This window comes from Megalobrama amblycephala, linkage group LG4, assembly GCF_018812025.1.
Source record: "Megalobrama amblycephala isolate DHTTF-2021 linkage group LG4, ASM1881202v1, whole genome shotgun sequence".
Lineage (NCBI taxonomy): Eukaryota > Metazoa > Chordata > Actinopteri > Cypriniformes > Xenocyprididae > Megalobrama > Megalobrama amblycephala.
This window is the reverse complement of record NC_063047.1, coordinates 56,101,043-56,128,865: the sequence shown is the minus strand read 5'-3', so window position 1 is coordinate 56,128,865 and position 27,823 is coordinate 56,101,043. Positions and strand designations below refer to the sequence as shown.

The 27,823-nt window shown below is 42.3% G+C and overlaps 1 protein-coding gene across 2 annotated transcripts in view; it reads left to right on the top strand.

The window, feature by feature from the left end:
* LOC125267985 overlaps positions 1–27,190 on the top strand; it is a 55,543-nt gene extending 28,353 nt beyond the window's left edge. The window contains exons 8-16 of one of the 2 annotated variants that reach the window (XM_048190101.1): positions 775–953; positions 12,415–12,738; positions 13,099–13,497; positions 16,502–16,675; positions 16,802–16,862; positions 26,255–26,408; positions 26,490–26,563; positions 26,664–26,751; positions 27,045–27,190. In XM_048190101.1, coding sequence (XP_048046058.1) covers positions 775–953; positions 12,415–12,738; positions 13,099–13,497; positions 16,502–16,675; positions 16,802–16,862; positions 26,255–26,408; positions 26,490–26,563; positions 26,664–26,672 — 1,374 coding nt within the window. In that variant the 3' untranslated portion in view covers positions 26,673–26,751; positions 27,045–27,190. Of the gene's footprint in view, positions 1–774; positions 954–12,414; positions 12,739–13,098; positions 13,498–16,501; positions 16,676–16,801; positions 16,863–26,254; positions 26,409–26,489; positions 26,564–26,660; positions 26,752–27,044 lie in introns of both variants that reach the window. The other variant, XM_048190100.1, reaches the window with a different exon arrangement.
* The last annotated feature ends 633 nt before the right edge of the window (positions 27,191–27,823 follow it).

The window sequence follows — 27,823 nt, the reverse complement described above, 5'->3', positions numbered from 1 at the left end:
ACCATTCCTTCATGTAGAATCTCTCCAGATCCTTCAGATTCCCAGCTCCATGTTGGTGCTTCTTCTCTTCAGTTCACTCCACTCATTTTCTTTAGGGTTCAGGTCAGGGGACTGGGATGGTCATGGCAGAAGCTTCATTTTGTACTCAGTGACACATTTTTGTGTTGATTTTGATGTTTGTTTTGGATCATTGTCCTGATGGAAGATCCAACCACAGCCCATTATAGGACTTCTAACAGGGACAGTCAGGTTTTGATTTTTATCTGTTGGTATTTGATAGAATCCATGATGTCATGTATCTGATCAAGATGTCCAGGACCTCCAGCAGAAAAATAGGCCCACAGCATTAAAGATACAGCAGTATATTTCATTGTACACATGGGGTACTTTTTACCCCTGTGTGCACCAAACCCATCTTAAGTGTTTGCTTAAGCACATTTTTTGCTTCATCTGACCATAGAACCCATCCCGTTTGAAGTTCCAGTAGTGTCAGTTACTTTTCAAATGTTCTTCATAGTCAGATGAAGCAAAAAATGTAAAATTTAAAAAATGTCAAATTTCCCCCCATTTAAAATGATTATTCTCCAATGAAAGGTTGGACTTTTGTAGATAAAAGATCAAAAGTATTAATGATGCAGATTTATTTTCACAGCCTTCTTTGGTCATATTTACCAAGGGTATGAATAATTTTGAGCACGACTGTATCTGTGTTGTATTGGTATATTATGTATATGATAAATTTATGATCAAACCTGTCATTTACTTTGCTGTCAGTTGCTCTCTATGTCGCCATCCACTGGGCCAGAACTGCAGAAGGAGGTCAACATGTGTCTCAGGAGACTGGAGTATTTATCCAAACCACCTCCAGTGATGGTTACAAATCTTACATCAACGAGCTACACTGTATCATGGGAGAGGTGCGAGCCAGAGAGCGGCCTGGAGGTCATATACAGGTTACACTTCCATAGCAAGATTTTACATTGATTAGATATTTTCCTTTTATGTAATATCATAAGAAATCTTTTTTTTTTTTTTTTAATCATGTTGTACAACTCCACTCAACTACTTCTCCCTCCAGTCTGACCATGGAGTGCTGCAGGAATGAGTCCTAAAACCCTAAAATGAGTTAGCATTTTTGTACTTCTGTTTCCATTGTCCCAAAGGTTTTGTTTAAATAAGGTCTGTAGATAAAGGAATACTCAAAACCCAGAACCCAAAAATACTCTCTCATCATTTACTCACCCTCATGCCATCCCTGATGTATGACATTCTATCTTCTGTGGAACATAAACTGAGATATAATGCAAGTGGATGGAACTGATGGAACTTTATAATAACAATATACTTATTGTTTACATACATGTTTTTGCATTGTACTTATATTTAAAAAAAATACCTGCATGTAATTACATCTGTAATTACACTATCGCCCCCTCCCTGTTACTTTAACCTGCCCTTAAACCTAACCATACCATGAAAACCATACCCATATCCCACCTCAATAGCAAGTGTTTTGCAATACAACACAATAAGTACATTGTACAGTGCACAGCATAAACGAGTACACCCCCTCTGAAACTTCTGAAAGTCAGCAATTACTCAATTACTTGGAAGACATGTTAGGGTTCTTTCGAGATATAATGTTCCAGCAAGTCTGCTTAATCAATTACCAAAGAAGCATGTCAAATTTTTTCAGGAAAATAAGATTTTCTTATCAAGGTGATAACAGGTTGTATTGTATTGTATTGTATTGTATTGTATATCTTTATTATCCACCGAGGTGGAAAATTGTCTTTGGCTCACCAGCACATAAAATAACACAACAAAAACAGAAAACAACAAAAACAGAACAAAAAACAGACAAATTCACATTTCATAAAAATTACAATTCATGCTGCTGTCATTTAATTTAAACACTTGCGGAATTGAGAATTTTGATAGCGTTTGGAATGAATGATCGCTTAAACACATTTTTATTCACAAGAGGTATTCTGTAGCGCCTACCTGATTTCAAGAGCTCAAATTGGCTAAAAAGAGGGTGAGAACTATCTGCAAGAATACTCACCTTCTTCCTTGCCCTTTCAACATAAAGTTATCCTAAGTCACCTTTATTTACAGTGGGTACGGAAAGTATTCAGACCCCCTTAAATTTTTCACTCTTTTGTTATATTGCAGCCATTTGCTAAACTCATTTAAGTTCATTTTTTCCCCCTCATTAATGTACACACAGAAAAACACAGAATTGTTGACATTTTTGCAGATTTATTAAAAAAGAAAAACTGAAATATCACATGGTCCTAAGTATTCAGACCCTTTGCTCAGTATTTAGTAGAAGCACCCTTTTGATCTAATACAGCCATGAGTCTTTTTGGGAAAGATGCAACAAGTTTTTCACACCTGGATTTGGGGATCCTCTGCCATTCCTCCTTGCAGATCCTCTCCAGTTCTGTCAGGTTGGATGGTAAACGTTGGTGGACGGCCATTTTTAGGTCTCTCCAGAGATGCTTAATTGGGTTTAAGTCAGGGCTCTGGCTGGGCCATTCAAGAACAGTCACAGAGTTGTTGTGAAGCCACTCTTTCGTTATTTTAGCTGTGTGCTTAGGGTCATTGTCTTGTTGGAAGGTAAACCTTCGGCCCAGTCTGAGGTCCTGAGCACTCTAGAGAAGGTTTTCGTCCAGGATATCCCTGTACTTGGCTGCATTCATCTTTCCCTCGATTGCAACCAGTCGTCCTGTCCCTGCAGCTGAAAAACACCCCCACAGCATGATGCTGCCTCCACCATGCTTTACTGTTTTGACTGTATTGGACAGGTGGTGAGCAGTGCCTGGTTTTCTCCACACATACCGCTTAGAATTAAGGCCAAAAAGTTCTATCTTGGTCTCATCAGACCAGAGAATCTTAATTCTCACCATCTTGGAGTCCTTCAGGGTTTTTTTTTTTAGCAAACTCCATGCGGGCTTTCATGTGTCTTGCACTGAGGAGAGGCTTCCGTTGGGCCACTCTGCCATAAAGCCCCGACTGGTGGCGGGCTGCAGTGATGGTTGACTTTCTACAACTTTCTCCCATCTCCCGACTGCATCTCTGGAGCTCAGCCACAGTGATCTTTGAGTTCTCCTTTACCTCTCTCACCAAGGCTCTTCTCCCCCAATAGCTCAGTTTGGCCGGACGGCCAGCTCTAGGAAGGGTTCTGGTTGTCCCAAACGTCTTCCATTTAAGGATTATGGAGGCCACTGTGCTCTTAGGAACCTTAAGTGCAGCAGATTTTTTTTTTGTAACCTTGGCCAGATCTGTGCCTTGCCACAATTCTGTCTCTGAGCTCTTCAGGCAGTTCCTTTGACCTCATGATTCTCATTTGCTCTGACATGCACTGTGAGCTGGTCTTATATAGACAGTTGTGTGGCTCCTAATCAAGTCCAGTCAGTATAATCAAACACAGCTGGACTCAAATGAAGGTGTAGAACAATCTCAAGGATGATCAGAAGAAATGGACAGCACCTGAGTTAAATATATGAGTGTCACAGCAAAGGGTCTGAATACTTAGGACCATGTGATATTTCAGTTTTTCTTTTTTAATGAATCTGCAAACATGTCAACAATTCTTTGTTTTTCTGTCAATATGGGGTGCAGTGTGTACATTAATGAGGAAAAAAATGAACTTTAATGATTTTAGCAAATGGCTGCAATATAACAAAGAGTGAAAAATTTAAGGGGGTCTGAATACTTTCCGTACCCACTGTAATTTCCAGGTCAACAAAGAGTATAGAACTCAAGAGGCAACACTCTGATACTTTTTAGGCAACAGTCACTAGATGGCGCTCAGGTAGCGCGGCCGCCATTATGGGGTGAAAATACTAACTGGAGCATTGAATCCTTCACATCTTACGCACCCAAAATCAGTGAATTTCACTGCCAGAAGCGCAATAGAACAGCTTTTTTAAATTAAGTCATCAGTAAATTGTATGGCTCCTACAGTAAATGTTGTATTGTCTTATATATGTTTTATTTTACCAGTTGTGGAATCCAACCATTCATCCATCTGAGGTAATGCACTATGCAGGATTTAAAAAAAAAAAAAATGTCCTGTGCCTGTAATTTCTTGTTCCCTTTCGAAAGGGAACTCGCTCTGCATTGATTACGCAATGGGGGAACGCCACACGTGACCCGGTGTCTGAAAGCAAAACAGCATCTCATCGTCTTTCGGTCCTGTTGTGTCTGATCGCTACTGTTTCGACTCTGGGATTCTATATATGCCTTACAAACGTTCAAGAGAGTGTGTATATCCGTGTCCCAGGGTTTGACACTTGATATACACATTTTCTGGGTGTTTTCTGTCTGGAGAGGAGCGCACATAGACAGTGCTTGAGGGCGCTGTCTGTGTGTTTGTCTGTTGTTTACTGTGAGCGTCTTCGTATCCGCATGCACCGTCCTCATTTGGCACTTTTCCCGAGGGAAGAGGTGTCCGCATCTGTGCCTGGTGATTCTGGCCCCGTTTGTGCTGAGGCAATACGGCGGCTGCAATCATAGGGCTTGCAATTGAGCTCGTTGAGAGGTTTGAGAAAGTGGTCTCTCTCTCAGCTTCCCCGGGGCTGACGAGGATGATTGGATGATGGTGACGTTCGTGTTTGACGTCATCGCGTCCGGCGGCGAGCGCTCCTCTGGCTGTGTATGCGGAGCTGCTGTGTGTTTAGGAAGCGCTTCTCGGCGGGCTGCAGCTGCCATGAGAGTGCATTTAAGAAAGGGGCCGCGCGCTCGATGAGATTTGTCCAGATTTGTATCTGAACCCAGACAGACGGGAGGAGGAAGAAGCGAGAGTGAGATGGGTGATCGATTGTAAACACCGTTTACAAATAACCACTCGTTACAACCGAGGTATGCAGCAAAGCATTTGTGAAGCCACAACACGCACAACCTTGAAGCGGATGGGCTACAACAGCAGAAGGCCCCACCGGGTACCACTCATCTCCACTACAAATAGGAAAAAGAGGCTACAATTTGCACAAGCTCACCAAAATTGGACAGTTGAAGACTGGAAAAATGTTGCCTGGTCTGATGAGTCTCGATTTCTGTTGAGACATTCAGATGGTAGAGTCAGAATTTGGCGTAAACAGAATGAGAACATGGATCCATCATGCCTTGTTACCACTGTGCAGGCTGGTGGTGGTGGTGTAATGGTGTGGGGGATGTTTTCTTGGCACACTTTAGGCCCCTTAGTGCCAATTGGGCATCGTTTAAATGCCACGGCCTACCTGAGCATTGTTTCTGACCATGTCCATCCCTTTATGACCATCATGTACCCATCCTCTGATGGCTACTTCCAGCAGGATAATGCACCATGTCACAAAGCTCGAATCATTTAAAATTGGTTTCTTGAACATGACAATGAGTTCACTGTACTAAAATGGCCCCCACAGTCACCAGATCTCAACCCAATAGAGCATCTTTGGGATGTGGTGGAACGGGAGCTTCATGCCCTGGATGTGCATCCCACAAATCTCCATCAACTGCAAGATGCTATCCTATCAATATGGGCCAACATTTCTAAAGAATGCTTTGATTCAACAAGGTGCTGAATGCCATGTAGAATTAAGGCAGTTCTGAAGGTGAAAGGGGGTCAAACACAGTATTAGTATGGTGTTCCTAATAATCCTTTAGGTGAGTGTGTGTGTATATATATATATATTTATATAAACACATATCATGCTCAGATGCTTCTTATGGTCAGACTGATGGCTGGGCCCATAGTGATTATTTATGTCAGCCCGCTGTTTCTGTTTGATAGTAACAGAAACAGCGAGTCTGGTCTTTGAGCCGCAGGAGGGTCTAAATTTTATGTGTTTAAAATAAGACCTTATTTTCCTGTATAGTTTTCTGAGCATGTAGTCAGGAAAAAGTAAGGGATTTTTGGGCAAACTGAAGTTGATAGGCTGGCTAGTATATATTGTGCAGACCACAAAATGGCTGCCTCTTAGCCACCTGTTGTTTAGAGTAGCTTCTCATCTGCTGTTTTCTAGAGTAGTTTGAGTTAGCACTCATCACTTCAGTTAATATGTATGTTTAGGTCGGCCTTAATCAGCCGCCTGACATTGTCTGCTTGTGAGCTTCACTTTCTTTCTCTTATCCATGAGATTTGGAGTTGAAGCCCAGGCTTCACTAGGCTTGTGGCCCTGTAAGAAGGCCCTTAGCTTAGCGGCCAGGCTAGAGCTAGGTTAGGTGTGTTATTTACATATAACCCTATGTATACTATCCCTTGTCAGGTTGTATAGTTCCTAGTTCTGGCCTCCTCCCGAGGGAGTTGTTAGGCCGTATGCCCATTATCCCTTTGTTTTGTAGGTGCAATTGGTGAGTTTAACAGCTAGGTTGTAGACTGTTTTTAGACTTCCTGATGCTGTTATCTCAGGTGGTAGGCCCTTATCTTTGCGTAGATAAGTCATGCTGTGTGTGCTAGGCCCCACTTTCTAGAACTTTTATGCTATGGAAAATTTTCTTTAATCAAGTTTGAGTTGACGTTGCTAGTGTTTAGCATTCGTCCTCTATGGCTCAGTACAGATTTGAGAATCTGTATGGAGAGAATTATTTTCCTCTTTGAAAATAGTATATACATCAAAGCGCTGCATTTGCTTTGAAGTTCTAGACTTTTGCCCTACATTCTATGTGAGCTTATTTATGCTGCCACAGGTTAGCGCCTGTTCTCATAATAGCAGGCTTTTTCATGTAGCCGCTATTGGAGACATTGGTGACCTAATATTCCCCATTAGTAGGTTTATTGGTGTTACTGAGTGCATCACCTGTTGGATTGCATACTCAGGGTAGTATAGAACCACTTTTTGAGAAAAGCTGGTTTCTATTAGCTCCCTTTTGTGATCTTGTTAGCAGCTATATTGCATATAACTTTGATTGTAGGCTCTTATGGTAAAATAATTAGCCTCCTTCTAGTTAGCAATTGTATTTCTAACAAGTGCTGTTAGTTGATCATAGTTTGCTCACATAGTTTACACTGCCACAGGCATTTGCTACGTGTCCGTTTGAGGTAGTAGGCCATATAGGCCTCCCTTAGACCATGTTGGCATTATTTGGTTCCCTTTAGTCACATATGATTTAGGGCACACTGCCTGTTGGAATGTGTAGCCTAGCTCAGGTTGCAGTTAGCTTCCCACAGCTATTGTTGGGTGAGAGCTGGTTCCCTGTAGCTTGGTTCCCTTAATTTCACGAGCTGAAGCCACGTGTCATTGGAATGGTAGGCCCCAACAGGCCTCCTTTTTAGTTCACATGTTGGCCAAGAACCTATACCACCATCGGCCACACCCCACTTCTGTTGAGTAGGCCTTAAGCAGGCCTCTCATGGAGTATGTGGCATAATATGCATTCCTTCTCTCAGTACTATGCGTGAAAGGTTTTCCACTGAATGCATGGCTGGTTGGTTGGTATGGTCCTGGACTGGCTGATGCCATGTGTTTACTATGGTAGGCCCTAATAAGGCCTCCTTTTTGTTTACAGTGTGTGCTTATATGGACAAACGGGCTGAACGCCACTTGTTGCTGAACTTGGAGGCCCCATAAGGTCTCCTTTTTACCTGACATGCTGGCAGGATGCTTGTGAATCTAATACAATACGGGCTGAAGCCATGTGTCATTGAATCGGTAGGCCCCTTCAGGCCTCCTTTTTAGTTGGCACAGTTTGTGTTTTTACTCTCAATAGGCTGAACGCCACTTGTCGCTGAGATTGTACCCCGCGGGGCCTCCTTTTTAGTTGACTTGTTGGCAGGATGCTTTGGGAACCATACCACCTAACGGCTACGCCCCACCCTGACGGATAGGCCCTAATCAGGCCTGTTCACGTTGGGTGGCAGCGTTTTATGTATTTCTTCTAAGGAGGTTTCTATATTAAATACATGGACTTTGGGTGGTCTGGTTATGGCAGCCACTTGCTGATGCCATATGTTTACTAAGGTAGGCCTCCTTTCGGCCTCCGGTGTAGCATTTGGAGTTCAGCTAAGTACCTCTCGCTGTGAGAGTTTATGGTGTTTTTACTGAGTACTTTGAGTGGCTAGCCCCTCAGGGTGTATGCTGGGGTGAAACCTTACTGAGTTTAGGTTAAACTACATCCATCTCCTTGAGTCTGATCTGTATTCTAGCTGAGCTAATAGCCACCTAGCTTGTAGGGTGGATCTATTATATGTTTCTAGAAAAGGCCACTGGACTTATGCCATATGTCTAAGAGGTTGCTAGGCACTGAGGGGCCGTCCTTTTTTAACATATTGGTTATATACATATGTTGGTGTATATTTCTCTCAGAGAAACCTTTATATACGCTTCCGGTTGGCCAGGGGCCCAGATGGTAACTTAACCTCCTTCGAGTCGGTTATTTATCGTTTTGGTGCCTGAGAACACTGCCACGAGCTGACAACACGTGTCTGTCGAGGTCAGAGGCCTGATTAGGCCTTCCTTGATGCGTATTGACGTACGTTGTATGTGTTTCTGGGCTGTGACCTTTGGCCAGCGTGTGTGTAGCCAATAACGTGTGGCACAGGTGAGAGCAGTGTTGCCAGCCCCCCCCCCCAAAAAAAGCACCTTGCAACAAATTTATCTATTTTTAAAATTCATTTGGCAACTTTTAGTAACTTTTAAAAAATTGACTCAAACAATAAATAAGGCATATTTTCATCTAAATTACACAAAAAGAGGAAACCATTGAACAGCTAGCTAGCCATCAGCCTGGAGAGAGCTGAAGAAGGATGCCACATCATATGTGAATTAAGTTAATAGTTGCAATTTTTCAATAATAATTGTTAATTTATGATACAGCGTGTTATTAGCTTGTACCTAAAATTGTTCAGTTAGGTACTGGAAAAGGTACTGGTGATTTTCTGCCAGGACATTATCTGTTAAGTTATAACCCTGTGTAACCCTAAAACACAAAATACAATGCGTAATTTAAAACACAGGTAAAACACCTGTAAAAAAACCTATACGGCATATTAACACAGTACATTGTCCCCTATTTTTACTGACTTTTTTTCTTTTAGAGTGTAGCACACTAACTACCAATACACTGCTTAAATCTGTAATTGTTCAAAATGTGTAGTTTTAACAGTTAATAAGAAAATAGGAAAATGTGATTGTTAAAAAATGTGTTCAATAATTCAGTGTTGTATTTAAAGCTGCTGTCTGTAACTTTTTTTGGTTAAAAATTATCCAAAATCAGTTATTTAGCAAGTACATGACCAGTCAGTATTCAAAACTATCTGGCTATTTTTCTGCTAGACAGGTAAGACATTTTAATGGGGTACTGAGTAATAAGGTAACAGTAGCACACGTTATCGCTTAATCCATACAGTTATGGATAATGATAATACACACTACATAGACGTCACGCATTGTGGATGTTTTTAACATCAACAATTCAAGAACAAAGTATAACAATAATAATTTGCACCATTGGTTGTGCGATTTATTGTAAAAGTTTTTTCAGTTGGTCAGAACAAAAGTGGATGACTTACTTCAGATGACATTTTCCGGTAATATTTTTTATTTTGGACATACATACCAGACATAGCATCTGTAATTACAATGTACATTGAAGATCCACACTTGTGTGGTGACTGACAGCCCCCACACATAGCTGCACCTCAAAACATTAGATTAATCTGCGCTGAGGAGCCGCGTCGATGCATAACCAAAGATGATAATTTCGCAAATCACTGCAATTGCAGGTTTTTTAAAACAGAGATGGAGATAAAGAGGCAAAACTTACGGACTGCAGCTTTAAAAATAAAGATATTGTAACGAAGCTGGACTCAGGCAGGGATCCAAATGCAAAGCCTTTATTAAAAGTGAGCGTAGTCGTACAGGCAGGGTCAGACAGGAGCAAACAGGAACAGCAAGGGACAGGCAGAATCGTAGTCAGGATACAGGCGGTGGATCAGGACAGGCAGATATCACTCACAGATCAGTATACTAAGCACAGGTCAGGGGTAGGCAGCTGAGGATCGTAAACAGGTAACAGGCAGGAACGGTGACAGGCAGACAGGATAAATAACGCTCAGAATTGTAACACACGGTAAACAAAATTTCGCAATCAGGTGGTGTGTGAGTGAGTCCTTTATAGTCCAAGTAATGTGCTAAGCTATATGTGGCAACAGTTGATTGGAGTGGAATGTGCATGTGACTGGCAGGGACGATTATGGGAAATGTAGTCCGGGAACTGACAGGAACTGATGGTGATCGTGACAGATATCTGATCATAAAGATATTTATATTATAAATAAAATGTTTATATTATTTTTTTTATGAACAAATCTAAATTAACATATTTCAAATAATTTTTTTATTTTTTTATTTTATTTTGTGTATTCAATGCAATAATGCAGTTTTGCATCATGGTTAGGGGAGAGTGGGGTGATTTGTGCCAGGGGGGAAGTAGTTCCACCCATTGTTTCTGGAAAACCATAGAATAAATTGGTCATGTGACCACATCATTTTGAAAAGCCATCCATTTTACTCATCCTCGAAAGAAGAGAGACACAGGGCATGAGAGGAAAGCACATTTTAGCTCAAAAAACTGTTTTTTCCCTTTCAAAGTAACATTTCTATGATCAAGGTTTTTTGATTGTAGTGTCTGAACAATTATAGACAAGTTTGAAAACATTTCACACATGTTTTCGTGCTTTAGCAGGCTACACAATGAGTCTATACAGTTAGCATGATGTTAGCTCTTAACTGCTAGATCATGCTAGCTTTTCAAACTTGTGGGTCTGGGGTGATTTGTGCCAAAGGGCCTGGGTTAAGTTGTGCCAGTAACCCCCACTTATGATTATTTTCAACATATTATTAATTTTAATTGTACATTGTACTCTTACATTTTAGCAGTTAAACTATGTGACATTCTTGATTTTAGACCAAAACCCATCATGCCACGCACTTATAAAACACACTTTCTGAAGATGAAAAGCATGAAATGGTGCAATGTTGTGCAAAAGGCATGAAAACAACTAATATTTTGTGAAACTGAATGGAGATTATCAAATTATCATAAGATTTGTGAGTGATTTAGAGCACAGCAGAACTCAGTCAGATAAAGGCTTATTAATGAAAGTTCCTGTCAAAAAAATTAAGTATATTAAAAGGGTGGCTATAAAACAAGCCAGTGTTGAGCTGAAAACAGGTATTTTCATCTTCAGAAAGATCTTTCTTCCTCTCCATATTGCATGAGAACTGTGGCTTGCTTAATAATGTGGAACAACCTTTAAGTAGGATTTCCATAGACCTGGCAAATTATTTTGTCTGAGATTGATACCAGTTATCTAAAAAGACATGGATAAACAAACAAACATTTTCTTAGAAAAACTAAAATCTGAATGTTTATTCTACTGAAATCTTACTGATATGTAACTTGCATAATAATTTGGAACGCAGTGTATACTTATATCTATCTATTGCATCTGTTGCCAAGGCCTTTTTGCCTGAAATGATTCACAGATATCATATATTGTCTATTTAAGTTTTTTGTGTTTTCCCAACAACTACAAAATATGACTTTTCAACAGTTTAATAGGGTGACAATATCTAAATAAACCTTAAATGAGTAATTTTGTGTTGACATTAAACATTAAAATGTTCTGTTTTACTTCAGAAATGACTGGCACAATTTACCCCAACGTATTCTTCCCAAAGGCACAACTTACCCCCCACCAGGGGCAAGTTGTGCCACAAGACAACTTTTTTCCCAAAAGCTATATTTCTGAAACAATTTATTTCAGATCAAAAGTTATGGTTCTCAGGGATGCACCACATCCTGAAATATATGTACATTCATAAGTTGAAGGCATTACTGCCATGACCTCACTTTAAAGTCACTTTGAGTAAAAACTGGCACAACTCACCCCACTTTCCCCTACGCAATTACGTCATCACGCAATGACATCACAATGTTATTTAGCAACATTTAGCAACAAATTGACCCACCTTTAACAACTTCCCCTGAAAATTAGTTGGCAACACTGGATGAGGCAGGACTTTATCTTCTGTGTCTGAAGCTCAGGAAGCTCCACTAAGTTGTCGTGTCTCAACAAAAAAACAATTTGCTAATGTTGCTATTGCCTTATTGACTGCTATCTGTAACTCCAGTCATATTAGGCATTGTAATTGCGTTTTTATGATGACATAATTATTAACTAGCTAGACAGATGACTGAATGTAATTTGCGAGTGAGTTTGGCCATCTTCAAACTATTAGCACAACTGTTCTTTCATATAAACAAAAAATGCTGTTTATGTATGATAAACACAATGTTTGCAAAATAGCTCATCACTCATCTTCCAGCAGGTAGTTTCTTAAATCGGTTGGGTTACTTGTGCATCTTTAATAATTTTACATCCACCTATTTTAATGTGATTATTTTTTCTTTGGGTTTCCATAGTCTCTTTGACAGAGATGTAATGCTGTACCAAGGCCTGTTGTGTCAGGTGACCTTACCTGTTTCTCCCCACCAATCTATGGAGCCCCTCTCCCTACTGCTCAACCTGTCTACACCTGATGGTGACATTAGTCCTTTCAGTGAACCTGTTGTTATTACTCCTGAGCAACTGGGCTTTAGACTTAAACCTCCACGAGAGCTCTGTGTGATTGGCTCTACAGCTACACATGTACGCCTTTGCTGGATAGAGCCAGAAGGAAGAGTCAAACCCAAATCATACCAGATCTACTGTAATGACACACTGGTGAAGACCACTACTCTACTGGGGTGGGTCAGACTAGTCTTTCATTATAACATGTTAAAGGTGAAGTGTGTCAATTCATGTGTGTCACAAATCAATTCACAGAGGATAATACCACGTTTTACCCATTTTTCTTGTTGACATTTTATCCTACATATGATGTTTTACTCCTAAAGACCCCATATTATGGAATTAAAATGAGTTTGTTTTTTTTCTATGTTTTTTACATTTAAATCACACACTTCACCTTTAATTTGCATTGTTTATTTTATAACAAAATGATGTTCAAAAAACTTGTGTGCTGCATGATGGTTTTGTTTATTTTACTGTAATAATCAATATAGTCTTGCAATGTTACTGCAGTGTAATTGTATTTTGACTAACAGGGCTACAGTGAATGGTTTATCTCCTGCTACCTCCTATAAACTAAGTGTGAGTTCACTCGGTCAAGGGGACGCAGAGAGTCCTAGAGCAGTAACTGAGGTGAGAACAGCAGACGATCAGGATCATGCTCCTTCTGCTCTGACTGTAGTTGTCCTGGGACGGCACGAACTGCAGATAAACTGGGGAGTTCCAGTTGCTCCTTTGGGGAGACTCTTCAAATACGAGCTAAATATGAATGGGTGTGTGGTGTACATGGGTACAGAGAGGGCATACACTGCTCGCCGCCTGTCTGCCAACACAGCATACACCTGCACTGTGACAGCCATTACCTCCAGAGGGCGCTGCCAGAGTAGTCCGGTCACAAAGAAGACAGCACGGGATGAATACCTGCACTCAAGCAGGTGAATTAGGAAGAAAACCATAACATCACAAAAGGGCTAAGATAATACTATTTTCCTAATTTTGAATACTTCATGATTAGGGCTGTGAAAGTTATGTGAGATTTAATGTTTTCCCTAAAAGAAGCAACTAATTTAATGCAAAATACATGTCAGCTGTTAATATATTAATCATACTGTCAAAAGTTAATTAATTATTTCATCTATAATCATTTAATTATTTAAATCTCTATCTTTAATTTTTTTAACCAAGTTAATTGAAAAGAGGGGCTTAAACTTAAATAGCTTAAATAGTGTTTGTCCATCTCAAGAGGTCGAATTAAATATTATAAACTGCTTTATTTCACATTTATTTTATATGAGGTTTGCACAAAACCAAATTAACCCTGTAAAGCCTGATCTATGAAATAATAGTCTGAAAAAATCTTTTTTTTTTTTAAATGGAACAGTTTAGTGAACACAAAAAAATATATGTAAGTATTTGTTGAGTATTATATTTGATACATCAGTATGATATAGGAGAATCACATGGAGCTCATACTTGAGGAGGAAAAAAACACCTCAATTTTATTTATAGTATAAATATGGAATTTGGAGCAGTTGCTGATATTTATACAGCCAAAAAGTAAGATAAAGGTTTATAAAAGTATAACAGACTACTTAGATAAAATGCATATAAATATCAGTCGTCACTCTATATCTTCCAATAATATGACATTTAAATGCTTAGTTTTATGATAAAAAACTCTTGTTTTCAGTGTGGGGGCAAAACAAATAATGCAATACAATACTATGATGATTGAGTGACGTACGAATAAACATTCCTTAAAAGCCTGATGATCATATTTGATACATTTTAACATGTGATGTATGAATAACCAATTAAACCTAAATTGCTTAAATCCAGCAATCTTTAAATATTAGTAATATAAAAGTTTTTCCAATGTTTATTTTATAAAAATCAGTAAAGATTTCACAGCAAAAAGACATCTGTACCACAACCTTAAAGTGGACATTTTCAGATATATGCAGTTGTAAGTATGTGAACCACTTGCAGAATCAGTGAAAATGTGAAAAATTTTAACAAAATAAGAGAGATCATACAAAATGCATGTTATTTTTTGTTTAGTACTGTCCTGAGTAAGATATTTTACAAAAAATATGTTTACATATAGTCCACAAAAAAAAAAAGAAGCTGAATTTATTCAAATGGCCCCATTCAAAAGTCAAAAGTATGTGAACCATTGGTTCTTAATACTGTTTGTGGTTACCTGGATGATCTATGACTGTTTTTTTGTTTTGTGATGGTTGTTCATGAGTCTCTTGTTTGTTCTGAGCAGTTAAACTTAGCTCTGTTCTTCAGAAAAATCCTCCAGGTCCTGCAGATTCTTCAGTTTTAAGCATTTTTTGCATATTTGAACCCTTTCCATCAGTGACTGTATGATTTTCAGATCCATTTTATCACACTGAGGACAACTGAGGGACTTAAACACAACTATTAAAAAGGTTCAAATATTCACCGATGATCCAGAAGGAAACACGATGCATTAAGAGTTGGGGGGGGGGGGGGGGTAAAAACTTTTGAACAGGATGAAGATGTCCAAATTTTTCATATTTTAATGAAATATCATTGCTTTTCATTTAGTACTGCCTTCCGGAAGCAACAGAAGATACTTGCATGTTTCCCAGAAGAAAAGATAAGTACAATTTACCTTGATATTCAAATTCAAAATTTTTCACCCCCCAACTCTTAATGCATTTTGTTTCCTTCTGGAGCATCAGTGAATGTTTTAACCTTTTTTAATAGTTTAATAGAACCTTTTTTAACCTTTTTTAATAGTTGTGTTTGAGTCCCTCAGTTGTCCTCAGTGTGATAAAATGGATCTGAAAATCATAGTCACTGCTGGAAAGGGTCACTGCATAGTCACTGCTGGAAAAAATGCTTAAAAACTGAAGAATCTGCAGGACCCAGAGGATTTTTCTGAAGAACAGATCTCAGTTTAACTGCTCAGAATAAACAAGGGACTCATGAACAACCATCACAAAACAAAAAACAGTCATAGATCATCCAGGTAACCACACACAGTATTAAGAACCAATGGTTCACATACTTTTGAATGGGGCCATTTGAATAAATTCAGCTTTTTTCTTCTTCTTGTGGACTATATGTAAACATCTTTTATGTAAAATATCTTACTCAGGATAGTACTAAACAAAAAATAACATGCATTTTTTATGATCTCTCTTATTTTGTTAGAATTTTTCACAGATTCTGCAAGTGGTTCACATACTTTTTCTTACAACTGTACTTAAAAGGCCTTTTACAACTAAAAAAGTATGAAATCAGACAACAGAAGGCATGCTGTAGATTGTGTAGGTTTTTCATTTAGAGGCCTTAGAATTTTGCATATCAAATATGATACAGTAGATTTTATAAGGATTAAAGATATAACATTACAAAAAGCAAAATTAGGTCAGAATAGGTTGTAGATGTTGTCTAAATTGTTACAGAGTAGCTTGGGATTAAATGTCAGCTTGTAGTTATTGTCAAAACTATATTTGCCATAAAGCAAAATAAACTGGATGATTGAGTTTCATAATTAAAATGCAGTCAACATTAAAAATGAAAATCCTGTCTTAATTTATTCATCCTCATGTTGTGCCAAACCTGTATGTATTTATTTTTTTGCCATACTTCCATAGTATGGACAAAAAATACATTGGAAGTCAATGGGAACCGAAACTGATTGGTTACCGACATTCTTCAAAATATCTTCTTTCATGTTCCAAAGAAGACAGTAAGTCATATAGATTTGGAATGAATAGAGGGTGAATAAATGATGATGGAATTAAAATTTTTGGATGGACTACCGTTAATAAAATAGTTAAATATTTTTCTACAATTAATGGAATATTAGTGTAAAAATTGTCAAAATTATGACATTTGTTGTATTATTTTATTGTAATTGCAATTCTAATTGTTTTTTTTCTGTGCCATTCTCTTCAGATATATGCTTTCTCCTATCCATCAGACTGCTTCAAAACGCTCCACTCCTTCAAGTATCCAAGTGATGAGTGAGGTCAAAAAGAATGACACAAATTCACCAGCTACATTAAAGTCTAAAGTCCACCCCACTATGGTCCAACACAGAGCCACTGACCTTCGAAAAGACAGACAAAGGTGGAGAAGCAGCTATTGTAATTGTTTTTGATGTTGTATCAGTTGCTATTCTCATGGGTGATTGTTATATTGAAATGGTTTAATCATTCTTTCCCTTTATTTCCTTTTCTTGGTTGTGTTTGAAAGGCAATCATCAGTCCAGATACATAGTCCAAAGGAAATCCAATCTTCCAGTTACACATCTAAGGTATTGTTATACAGTAACTATATGTTTATCCTAAACCTTGTAGATCAGTGATTCCCAACCAGGGAACATTTGTTGCCTTGATGTAATATTAATACAAAAATGGTTTGGGTGGTGTTAAAGGGTTAGTTCACCCAAAAATGAAAATTCTGTCATGAATTACTCACCTTTATGTCATTCCACACCCGTAAGACCTTCGTTCATCTTTGGAACACAAATTAAGATATTTTTCATAAAATCCGATGGCTCAGTGAGGCCTGCATTGCCAGCAAGACAACAAACACTTTCAATGCCCAGAAAGCTACTAAAGACGTATTTAAAACGGTTCATGCGAATACAATGGTTCAACCTTAATGTTATGAAGCGACGAGAATACTTTTGTGTGCCAAAAAAACAAAATAATGACTTTATTCAACAATATCTAGTGATGGGCGATTTCAAAACACTGCTTCATGAAGCTTCAAAGCTTTACAAATCTTTTGTTTCGAATCAGTGGTTCGGAGCGCATATCAAACTGCCAAAGTCATGCCCCCAGTCGTGAACCATTGAAATTTCGAAACACTTATCACGTAACGAAGCCTTGTTTTACTGAAATCATGTGACTTTGGCAGTTTGATACGTGCCCTGAACCACTGATTTGAAACAAAAGATTTGTAAAGCTTCGAAGCTTCATGAAGTGGTGTTTTGAAATCGCCCATCACTAGATATTGTTGAATAAAGTTATTTTGTTTTTTTGCCACACAAAAAGTATTCTCGTCACTTCATAACATTAAGGTTGAACCACTGTTGTCACACGAGCTGTTCCCTTTCAGTCGGTCACGTTCGACGTACGTCAGTAGTGACCGACAAATTGGGATATCGCTAGAGAGCCCCTATCAGCTTCGAGAGAACTAAAACAAGCCAATGAACATTGGCGTGCGATATTTGCATAATGCGCAACGCCCACATCCGGGGGATATAAATAGGAAGTAGATGCAATCGCACTCTGTCTTTCGCTTCGGAGCCATACTGTTGGTGTCCTACAGCTGAGTGAAAACACAAGCCTCTAAGAAGACTCAGCCTTCATGTTGGAGCTACGACACTGCAGCGAGGTCGCGAGCTGGAGCCGGGCAGAACTTCTGCTGTTTATACAGCGTTCCGCTGTAAATCCCTTTTGTGTGGGTGTGCGATTTGGGCCGGTACTCCTGTGTGTTTACACACTCGTGACACTCCCTGTGTGTCTCGACATAAAAGAGCTGAAATTTCCCCTTCTGAAAGAGACTTCACAGATGAACCCTGCATCTTTCAAAGATGTCATTTCGTCTGTGCGCTACTGGATGTGGTCGTTCCCTGGTCCCTGCTGATGGGCACAATCGCTGCATCACGTGTTTGGGCGTTCAGCACGCTGAAGCAGCGTTTGTAGATGGTTCATGTTCTTATTGTGGGAACATGACTATCGCGGTGCTGAGGTCGAGACTCTCGTTCCTTGGTTCTCAGGGAGCGGGGGTCCCCTCTCCTATGCCCCGTGGGGCCGTTTTTTCTGGATCCGGTCGGAATGACGGTTCGCCGGCGTGTAGGCAGGGTGACTTGAGGATCACGGTTCGGGCTTCCCCGCCGAGCGTTGCTCCGCGGGCCCCGGCCATCTCTTCAGCACCGCAGCCCGTGGTGTTACCACCGTGCCGTGCTGGGCCCTCTTCGGAGCGTCCGGTGCTGTCCTTTGGTGCACCTGCAGAAGATCAGATGTCGATCACGGCATCGGAAGGTGAGAAAGAGTCCTCGGGAGAGGAAGACTCGGCCGCGCTGCCGCCCCACGGGGCTGCAGCCTTTGTCGAGTCGGATTCTGAGTTGACGGCTGTGCTTTCCCAGGTGGCCGAGAAGGTCGGGCTCGCATGGAATTCTCCGCCGTGTCCCGGTCCTTCTCGGCTCAACGATTGGTACCTCGGGACGGGTCGCGCTGGTCCTCAGCATCCCGCCCCGATGCCTTTCTTTCCGGAGGTGCACGATGAGGTGACTAAGTCTTGGCGGACGCCGTATAGCGTTCGCTCTAGACCCGGTCCCTCGTCCGCCTTCACCACCCTGAACAGCGGAGAGGCTAAAGGTTATGCGGGGATCCCCCAAGTCGAGAGGTCTGTAGAGATGCAGCTGTGTCCTACGGCCTCCAGCTGGCGCGGTGAACCACGCCTTCCGTCCTGGGCCTGTAAATTCTCCGCGAACCTCACGGAAAAAAGCTTACAGAGCCTGTGGGCAGGCCGCCTCCGCCCTGCATGCCATGGCCCTTTTGCAAGTCTATCAGGCAAAAGCGTTATCGGAGATGCCCCAGGGTGGCCTTGATCAACAGTTGCTGGGGGAGCTACGTGCCGCCACCGACCTTGCTTTAGAAAAATCCTCCAGGTCCTGCAGATTCTTCAGTTTTAAGCATTTTTTGCATATTTGAACCCTTTCCATCAGTGACTGTATGATTTTCAGATCCATTTTATCACACTGCGGACAACTGAGGGACTTAAACACAACTATTAAAAAGGTTCAAATATTCACCGATGCTCCAGAAGGAAACACGATGCATTAAGAGTTGGGGGGTAAAAACTTTTGAACAGGATGAAGATGTCCAAATTTTTCATATTTTAATGAAATATAATTGCTTTTCATTTAGTACTGCCTTCCGGAAGCAACAGAAGATACTTGCATGTTGCTCTCCGGGCGACTAAGTTGACAGCGCTCTGTTGGTCAAGCGATGGCTACGCTTGTAGTCCAGCAGCGCCATTTGTGGCTGAACCTGGCTGACATGAGGGAGACCGATAAATATCGGTTCCTGGACTCCCCCGTGTCCCAGGCCGGCCTTTTCGGCGACGCGGTGGAGAGCTTCGCCCAACAGTTCTCCGCCGCCCAGAAGCAGGCTGAGGCCATCAAACATGTCTTGCCCGGCTGGCCAGCTGCTGCCTCCACCCAGCCGGTGGCGCAACCTCAGCCTGCTCGTCGCTGAGGGCGCCCGCCCGTGTCATCCTCCGCCCCAGCTAAAGTGGCAAAGCAGCAGCCTCCACCAGCCAAACAGCAGGGAGCCGGCAGCGGACGGAGCGCCCAGCCCGCTCAGGCCAAGCCAGGTGGCAAGAGGTCGAGGAAGTCGCGATCCTGAGACGGGCGACCTGGAGGAGGAAGTTTCAGCTCTTCGGGAGAGGATTCCATCATCTCTCCCACTCCCGGAGGAGGGCCGGGAGGAATTTGTGTTGTCTGTCCCGCCGCTGGCTCTCCGGAGTCCAGCGGTACCCACTTTTTCACAAAAAGAGCTGTTTCTGAATCCTCCAGGTCACAAAAGGGCGCGGCTGTCTGAGTCCGAGGTTCTGCCTCGTTATCCACAGTCCCCTCTCACATCGCCAGTGGGTGGCAGTATGATGGTCGAGGCCGCACCATGTGTGCCGTCTCCCATTCGTACTACCACTCGGCGGAGTCAGACTCCACTTCGGGCCGCTGTGCCGTCCGAGTCGAGTCTCAGTACTCTGCCTCGCTGCCCCACTCCCGGTACGTCTGTGGTGCCTTTGGTCCCGCTGGCTCGTGTCTGGAAGCCTGGTTAGCGCTCCCCAGCCCGTCCCGCTGGCTCATTCGCACAATCAGACTCGGCTATGCGATTCAGTTCGCCCGGCGTCCCCCGGTGTTCAGAGGTGTCCATTTCACTCAGGTGAGCCTGGACAGTGCACCTGTTCTCCGAGTGGAGATTGCTGTCCTCCTGGCGAAGGATGCAATCGAGCCAGTCCCTCCAGCTGATATGAAGTCAGGGTTCTACAGCCCCTACTTCATTGTACCGAAGAAAGGAGGTGGGTTACGACCAATCCTGGATCTGCGAGTCTTGAATCGGTCCCTTCACAGGCTGCCGTTCAAGATGCTCACGCAGAAACGCATTTTTGAATGCATCCATCCCCAGGATTGGTTTGCAGCGATAGACCTGAAGGACGCGTACTTTCATGTCTCGATATTGCCTTGCCACAGACCCTTTCTACGGTTTGCGTTCGAGGGTCGAGCCTATCAGTACAAAGTCCTGCCCTTCGGGCGTGCCCTGTCACCCCGCGTCTTTACGAAGGTTGCGGAGGCGGCCATTGTTCCTCTCAAGGAACAAGGCGTTCGTATTCTCAACTACCTTGAGGACTGCCTTATTCTGGCCAGCTCGCGGGAGCAGTTGTGCGAACACAGGGATCTGGTGTTAGCTTACCTCATCCGATTGGGTCTTCAGGTCAACTGGGACAAGAGCAAACTCGCCCCCGGGCAGAGGATCTCTTATCTCGGTGTGGAACTGGACTCGGTCGCCCAGACTGCACGCTTCACCGAGGAGCGCGTCCAGTCAGTGTTGAACTGCCTGAGTTCGCTCAAGCGCAGGACAGCGGCCCCACTGAAACTTTTTCAGAGGCTGGCATCCGCAGCCGCAGTCACGCCAATCGGATTGCTTCATATGAGGCCGCTTCAACACTGGCTTCACGGCCGGGTCCCGAGATGGACGTGGCAGCGCGGTACGTTCCGTGTCCCAGTGACACTGGACTGCTGCCGCTCTCTCACCCAATGGTCAGACCCCTCGTTCCTGCGGGCTGGTGTCCCCCTCGAACAGGTGTCCAGGCATGCTGTGGTTCACACAGATGCCTCTGCCATGGGTTGGGGTGCCACGTACAACGGGCATGCAGCTTCGGGTCTGTGGACTGGACCACAGCTGCATTGGCATGTCAGTTGCCTCGAGTTGCTGGCAGTTCATCTTGCGCTGGGCTGCTTCAGGAAGCTGCTGTCAGGCAAGCACGTTCTAGTCCGCTCAGACAGCATTGCGACCGTGGTGTACATCAACCATCAGGGTGGTCTACGCTCCCGTCGCATGTCGCAACTCGCCCGCCATCTCTTGTTATGGAGTCAGAAGCATCTGAGGTCGCTTCGTGCCATTCATGTCCCAGGTGTGCTCAACCGTGCAGCCGACGAGCTCTCACGGCAGCCTCCACATGCGGGCGAATGGAGACTCCATCCCCAGGTGGTCCAGCTGATTTGGCAGTTCTTTGGCGAGGCACAGATAGATCTGTTTGCCTCCCAGGACACGACCCATTGCCAGTGGTTTTATTCCCTGACCGTAGGTACTCTCGGCACGGATGCTCTGGCACACAGCTGGCCCCGGGGCCTTCGCAAATATGCATTTCCCCCAGTGAGCCTTCTTGCACAGCTACCGAGAGGACCCCCAATCTTGCTCGGTCAGATCTGTGCTCTCTTTCCTGCAAGAGGGTCTGGAGCGAAGACTGTCTCCCTCCACCCTCAAAGTGTATGTTGCCGCTATTGCCGCACATCACGATGCAGTTGATGGGAAGTCCTTTGGGAGACACGATCTGATCGTCAGGTTCCTCAGGGGGGCAAGGAGACTGAATCCTCCTCGTCCTCCCTCCATACCCTCTTGGGATCTCACCTTAGTTCTTACATCTCTTCGGCGTCATCCCTTCGAGCCTTTGCAGTCAGTTGAGTTAAAAGAACTGTCCCTTAAGACCGTCCTCCTGGTTGCATTGGCCTCGCTCAAGAGGGTAGAGGATCTGCACGCATTTTCGGTCGACGAATCGTGCCTGGAATTCGGGCCTGGGGATTCTCACGTTATCTTGAGACCCCGACCCGGATATGTGCCCAAGGTTCCTACCACTCCCTTCAGAGATCAGGTAGTGAACCTGCAAGCGCTGCCTTCGGAGGAGGCAGACCCAGCCCTGGCTTCGCTCTGTCCAGTTCGCGCTCTGCATGTTTACGTGGATAGAACTCGAAGCTTTAGGACCTCAGATCAGCTCTTTGTCTGTTACGGAGGCCAGCAGAAGGGAAAGGCTGTCTACAAGCAGAGGATGGCCCACTGGATAGTGGATGCCATTGCCCTGGCTTACGATTCCCAGGGTATGCCTTGCCCGTTCAGGTTGAGAGCTCACTCCACTAGAGCAGTGGCCTCTTCCTGGGCGCTGGCTCAAGGCGCCTCGCTGACAGATATCTGTAGAGCTGCGGGCTGGACGACACCCAACACGTTTGCTAGATTTTATAGCTTACGTGTAGAGCCGGTATCTTCCCGTGTACTCGCTTCAACTAGCCGGTAGACGCGTTGTACCTGCTCTTTTGTGTCGGCTTGCAATGCCATTCCCGCCCCCTGGGCCGGATACATGCATTTTTGACTCCAGTCGTGTTCCCCGGTTGGCGAACCCTGTCGAGCTCTTCCGCCTCCCCCTTCGGCTCAGACATTGCGGAGTGTCTGATGCCAGGCCAACATCCGTCCCTGACGTTGTCTGTTGGCGGGGTTCCATGTGTTGTGACCCCTCCACGTGAGTGGTCCCATAGGTGTATCGTCCACGGTCAAACTCCCTACGCTGAGCCCGTGTCTTCCCTGAGCAGAGTTAACTCTGCTGTCTCTTGTTAAATGAGTCTCCCCCTACTTAGGTGGGGCCATTCCAGGGACTTTGTATGCGTACTGTCCTAGCGTCAGTCCATACGTATTCTCCGCGTAAATTCCTCCCCAAGGGTAGTTGGTGGCCTCCGCAGCGTGCCTTCGGGTTCGCTTCCCCAGTGTAGTCTAGTTTACTTAGTGGGTAGATCGGAACAGCAGTAGACTCTCTCGGCGTTAGCTCGCACCCTTCACTGTCCCAATTGGTGCGACGGGTGGCCGGGCTTTCGCTGGGCACTGGAAGGGGTTTCGTAACTGTGGCGTTTTAGTTGGGATCCCAATTCGTCTGTCACTACTGACGTACGTCGAACGTGACCGACTGAAAGGGAACGTCTCGGTTACGTATGTAACCCTCGTTCCCTGAAGGAGGGAACGGAGACGTACGTCCCGTCGCCACAGTTTCTGTACCCTCGCTGCAGTGCGGACACCAGTTGTCTCCTCAGCAAAAAACAGAGTGCGATTGCATCTACTTCCTATTTATATCCCCCGGATGTGGGCGGTGCGCATTATGCAAATATCGTACGCCAATGTTCATTGGCTTGTTTTAGTTCTCTCAAAGCTGATAGGGGCTCTCTAGCGATATCCCAATTCGTCGGTCACTACTGACGTACGTCTCTGTTCCCTCCTTCAGGGAACGAGGGTTACATACGTAACCGAGACGTTTTAAATACGTCTTTAGTGGCTTTCTGGGCATTGAAAGTTTTTATTGTCTTGCTGGCATTGCGGATTTTATAAAAAATATCTTAATTTGTGTTCCAAATATGAACATGTTACATCAATGAATCAGTGTACCCGGATTAAAACACATATCTTCTATGGGATATTGTTGCACAGGGGTACCTCAGGGGTCTATATTAGGGCCCCTACTTTTTAGTTTGAATTTAAATGATCTCCCAGATGCTTGTCCTGACGTATATATTCAAATGTAAGCAGATGACACTGTGATTTATGTACATGATAGAACAAATGAACAGGTATCACAAAAATGATCTGTTGTCATTACTAAAAACTTGGACTGGTTTAATCAGTGTTGTCTAACATTAATTGTTCAGAAAACTGCCTGTATTTATTTTAAGATTAGAAAGAAGGAAGAGATCCTACCAGATATAATAGTTAATGGTGAAAAATTACAAATTGTGTCTGATTTTAAATATCTTGGAGTTATCTTAGACACTGATTTAACATTTGAAAAGCATATTAAAAAAATAGTCTGCGCAGTGACACCTCAACTTAGAAATTTTAAATTTATACGGAGTCAACTTACAACAGAAGCTGCAAGAGTGTTTTTGCATTCCTTGATTTTTTTCTCACTTTTCTTATTGTATAACTTCATGGTCACAAGCAGGAAAATCTACTCTTAAGGCCTGTTCACACCAGGACGAATATCGCACGCGATTTTCGCCGACGTTTAACGCCTCGTGACTAAACAACGGGCGCCAATGTGAGTGTGCACACCGACGCGAAAAACGCGAGGCGTTAAAGCGTCATTTTTTAAAAAACGCCTCGGGTTCGTTTTTTTGGTTTGACGCGCCGCGTTAAAAACTGGCCGACCAATGAGATTGCCGCTTTTGTTCACGTGCCTGGAGCTGCTGAAGTTACAGTAAAACACGACTTGGTGGCGCTCAAGCACAAAACGGTCTTGCCGAGCACACAAGACGATGAAGAGAAAGTAAGTAGACGAGGAAGATCCCTACAAACTATCCCTGCGTCTCAAACAGCTCCCTAGCTTCCTAGGTCGTGTATCAGTATACCATGTTAAATGAATGTGGCTGAATCCCTGATCAGTGCCCTGACTAGTGAAGTAGAGAGCTGATTGAGACGCACACTATGGGTGCTCTGCCACAGATGTGTATTATTTCTGTATTTTTCCTTTTTTTCCCTTTTACATTCAAGAAATATAGTTGAGAATGTCTGTTTCATAAATATGTTTATTTACACTACCGTTCACTTGCACTATATATATATGTATGTATGTATGCCATTTTTATATATGCATTTTTTTTTTTTTTTATCTTCTTTAACTTTATTAATATCATATGTTTATTTGCACTACCGTTAAGCACAAGTGCCACATACTGTCAGGGAGTGAATTTGCACTTTCACTCGGCGCATCGCCGGTGAAAATCACTTGGGTGTGAACACAAAAAACGTCTCGAAAAACGCTGACGATAAACGCGTGCGATATTCGTCCCGGTGTGTACAGGCCTTTAGACCTTTACATATCTTATATAAACATGCTATAAAAGTGTTTGATAAGAAATCTGACAGATATCATCTTATAACTGAAAAGTACAATTTTATGTTTTACAATTGTTGTTTGACGTACAAAATCGTCAATGATCTTGCACCTTCACCCCTAAAGGCATTGGTCTCTTTACGTACTGATAATATAAGACAAACAAGAACTTCTTCTGGAGGTGACTGTGAAGCACATTTTAGAGTAACTGATTTTGGTCAATCAGCTTTTTCTGTAAGAGCTGTTAATAACTGGATTAATTTACCAATTAATGTTAGACAGTGTACTAGTTTTGCGCAGTTTAAATTACATTTGAAAAAATGGTTAAAGATGAGTCAGGTTTCTGATCACTGAATCTATAATGTAATGTTGATTTTTTTTTTTTTTTTTCCTGTTGTAGTTTAAACTGTTAAGTGATGGGTTTGTGTGTCATATATTTTGTATTTGTGGGGGTATTTTATTGTGTATGTCTTGTACTTTTGGGGGGATCTTATTGTAGGCGTATATATTCTTATATTGGTATTTTAGTCCTAGTTTACTTCTGCCCAGGGACAGCAGATGAAATTTAGATTTTTAGCTAATTCTGGTGCAGTTTTTTACTGTCCATTTGTCCCTGTCAAATAAAGAATAAAATAAAAATAAATAATAAATAAATAAACAAAGGTCTTACGGGTGTGGAACGACATGAGGGTGAGTAATTAATGACAGAATTTTCATTTTTGGGTGAACTAACCCTGTAAGGTTTTGTTTTAAATACTGCTGAAGAGTGACAGACCGGGTCCAGCTGTTGTGTTTCCTGTGAGCTCTACTGACCATCTTACGGTTCCTAACGGAGAACATTCCGAGTACATATTCCAGATGCAGACCTTGTCATCCATTCCAGAGGACCTCACACACTTTAGGGCCAAGATCAGCCCAGGTACAGTGATTTTTTTTTTTTAATTGAAAAGCAAAAAGCTTTATTCAGATGTGCTGATATATCTAAATATCCTACAGCCAGACTCATGCAGTGGAGCTCAAACAGAAAAGTTCCAATTGACAGAGAGAAACTCCCATGCATCAGCAAACAAATCTGTGAGTTTGTCTTCTTGACACTTTTTCATAGACTTAAGATAAAACCACTAAATCTTCACTTAATTTGATGCTAGCTATCATTTCCTTTTTAATCCAGCAGAGGATGTGAGACTGCTTCAGCCTGTCTTGTTTAGTTGGTCTAATCTGGAATGGACAAAACAACATCAAAACAGATCACAAAGGGACAGGTATGAATTAACTAGTCAAAAAATAAGGTTGTGTACAGAATTGCTGAAAGAATTTCTAAAATAATATGACACCTATCCTATGGGACAATCTTCTAAGAATCTACTGAGATCTAGCAATATGGGAATTATTAATACAGTACATTAATGTCATGAGAGCTATAATTATTGTTTTGCTGCTCACCAGTTGTTCATCTGAATATTCTTACAGATTCACACGTGTTTATGAATATTTTGTAGAATATTTTTTTAAATAAAATGAAATACATTTATTACATAGTACACTTTTTTTTCAGGATTAAAACTGTTTTGAAGGTCCAAAGTCAGCAAAGAGGAAGACGATACCAAGTACCATCACAAACCAAACTCGCGTAACAAATGGAGTAGCCTGCCTCTAAGACATTTAATATGTTTCCTTCTCAATAAATAAAACATAATTGTTTGTGATTATCATTTTATTGGTCCCCTTATTTTTGTGCGCATTTTTGGGATATATTGCATAAAAACGCTGGATGGAAACGCATACATTCTACAAATGCGCATAAAAAAGTATGCGCTCAAATGAGTCGGATAAATGTTTATGCGATAGCTATGAAAACATGCGCATAAGCTACTACCTGGACCAACCATCGGACAAATCTCGTTGCACAGTATCTGAAATAGTGTTTTGGTCATTCTGTAACGCCTGAGCAAAGTATGTCGTTAACGTGGTTCCAGTCTGGGAAGGAAATATACCGAATCCCAAAAGCGCCTCACGATTGCGTTCAGAAACAGCAGGCATCTGAATGCAAGATAGCATGACAGCGTTTATTGCCCTGATGCGCAAGTAATTTATTATATACAAAATTGTGGCTTCTACTAAAGTAACTTCCATTTTCTCAGTGATATTTAGCGCCAGTTTGTCACTGGATGGAAACAGTGCTTTATTCGCAAATATTTTAAATAGTTGAATTTGCAACTTTGGATGGATACATAGCTAAAGTGTTCCGTGCTGATTCGTCAAATGCACCTCTCCAGTCCATAAGAGGTCACTGTGAGACTCGAGAGAATCTGTATCTTGTTACTCCTTTCACAC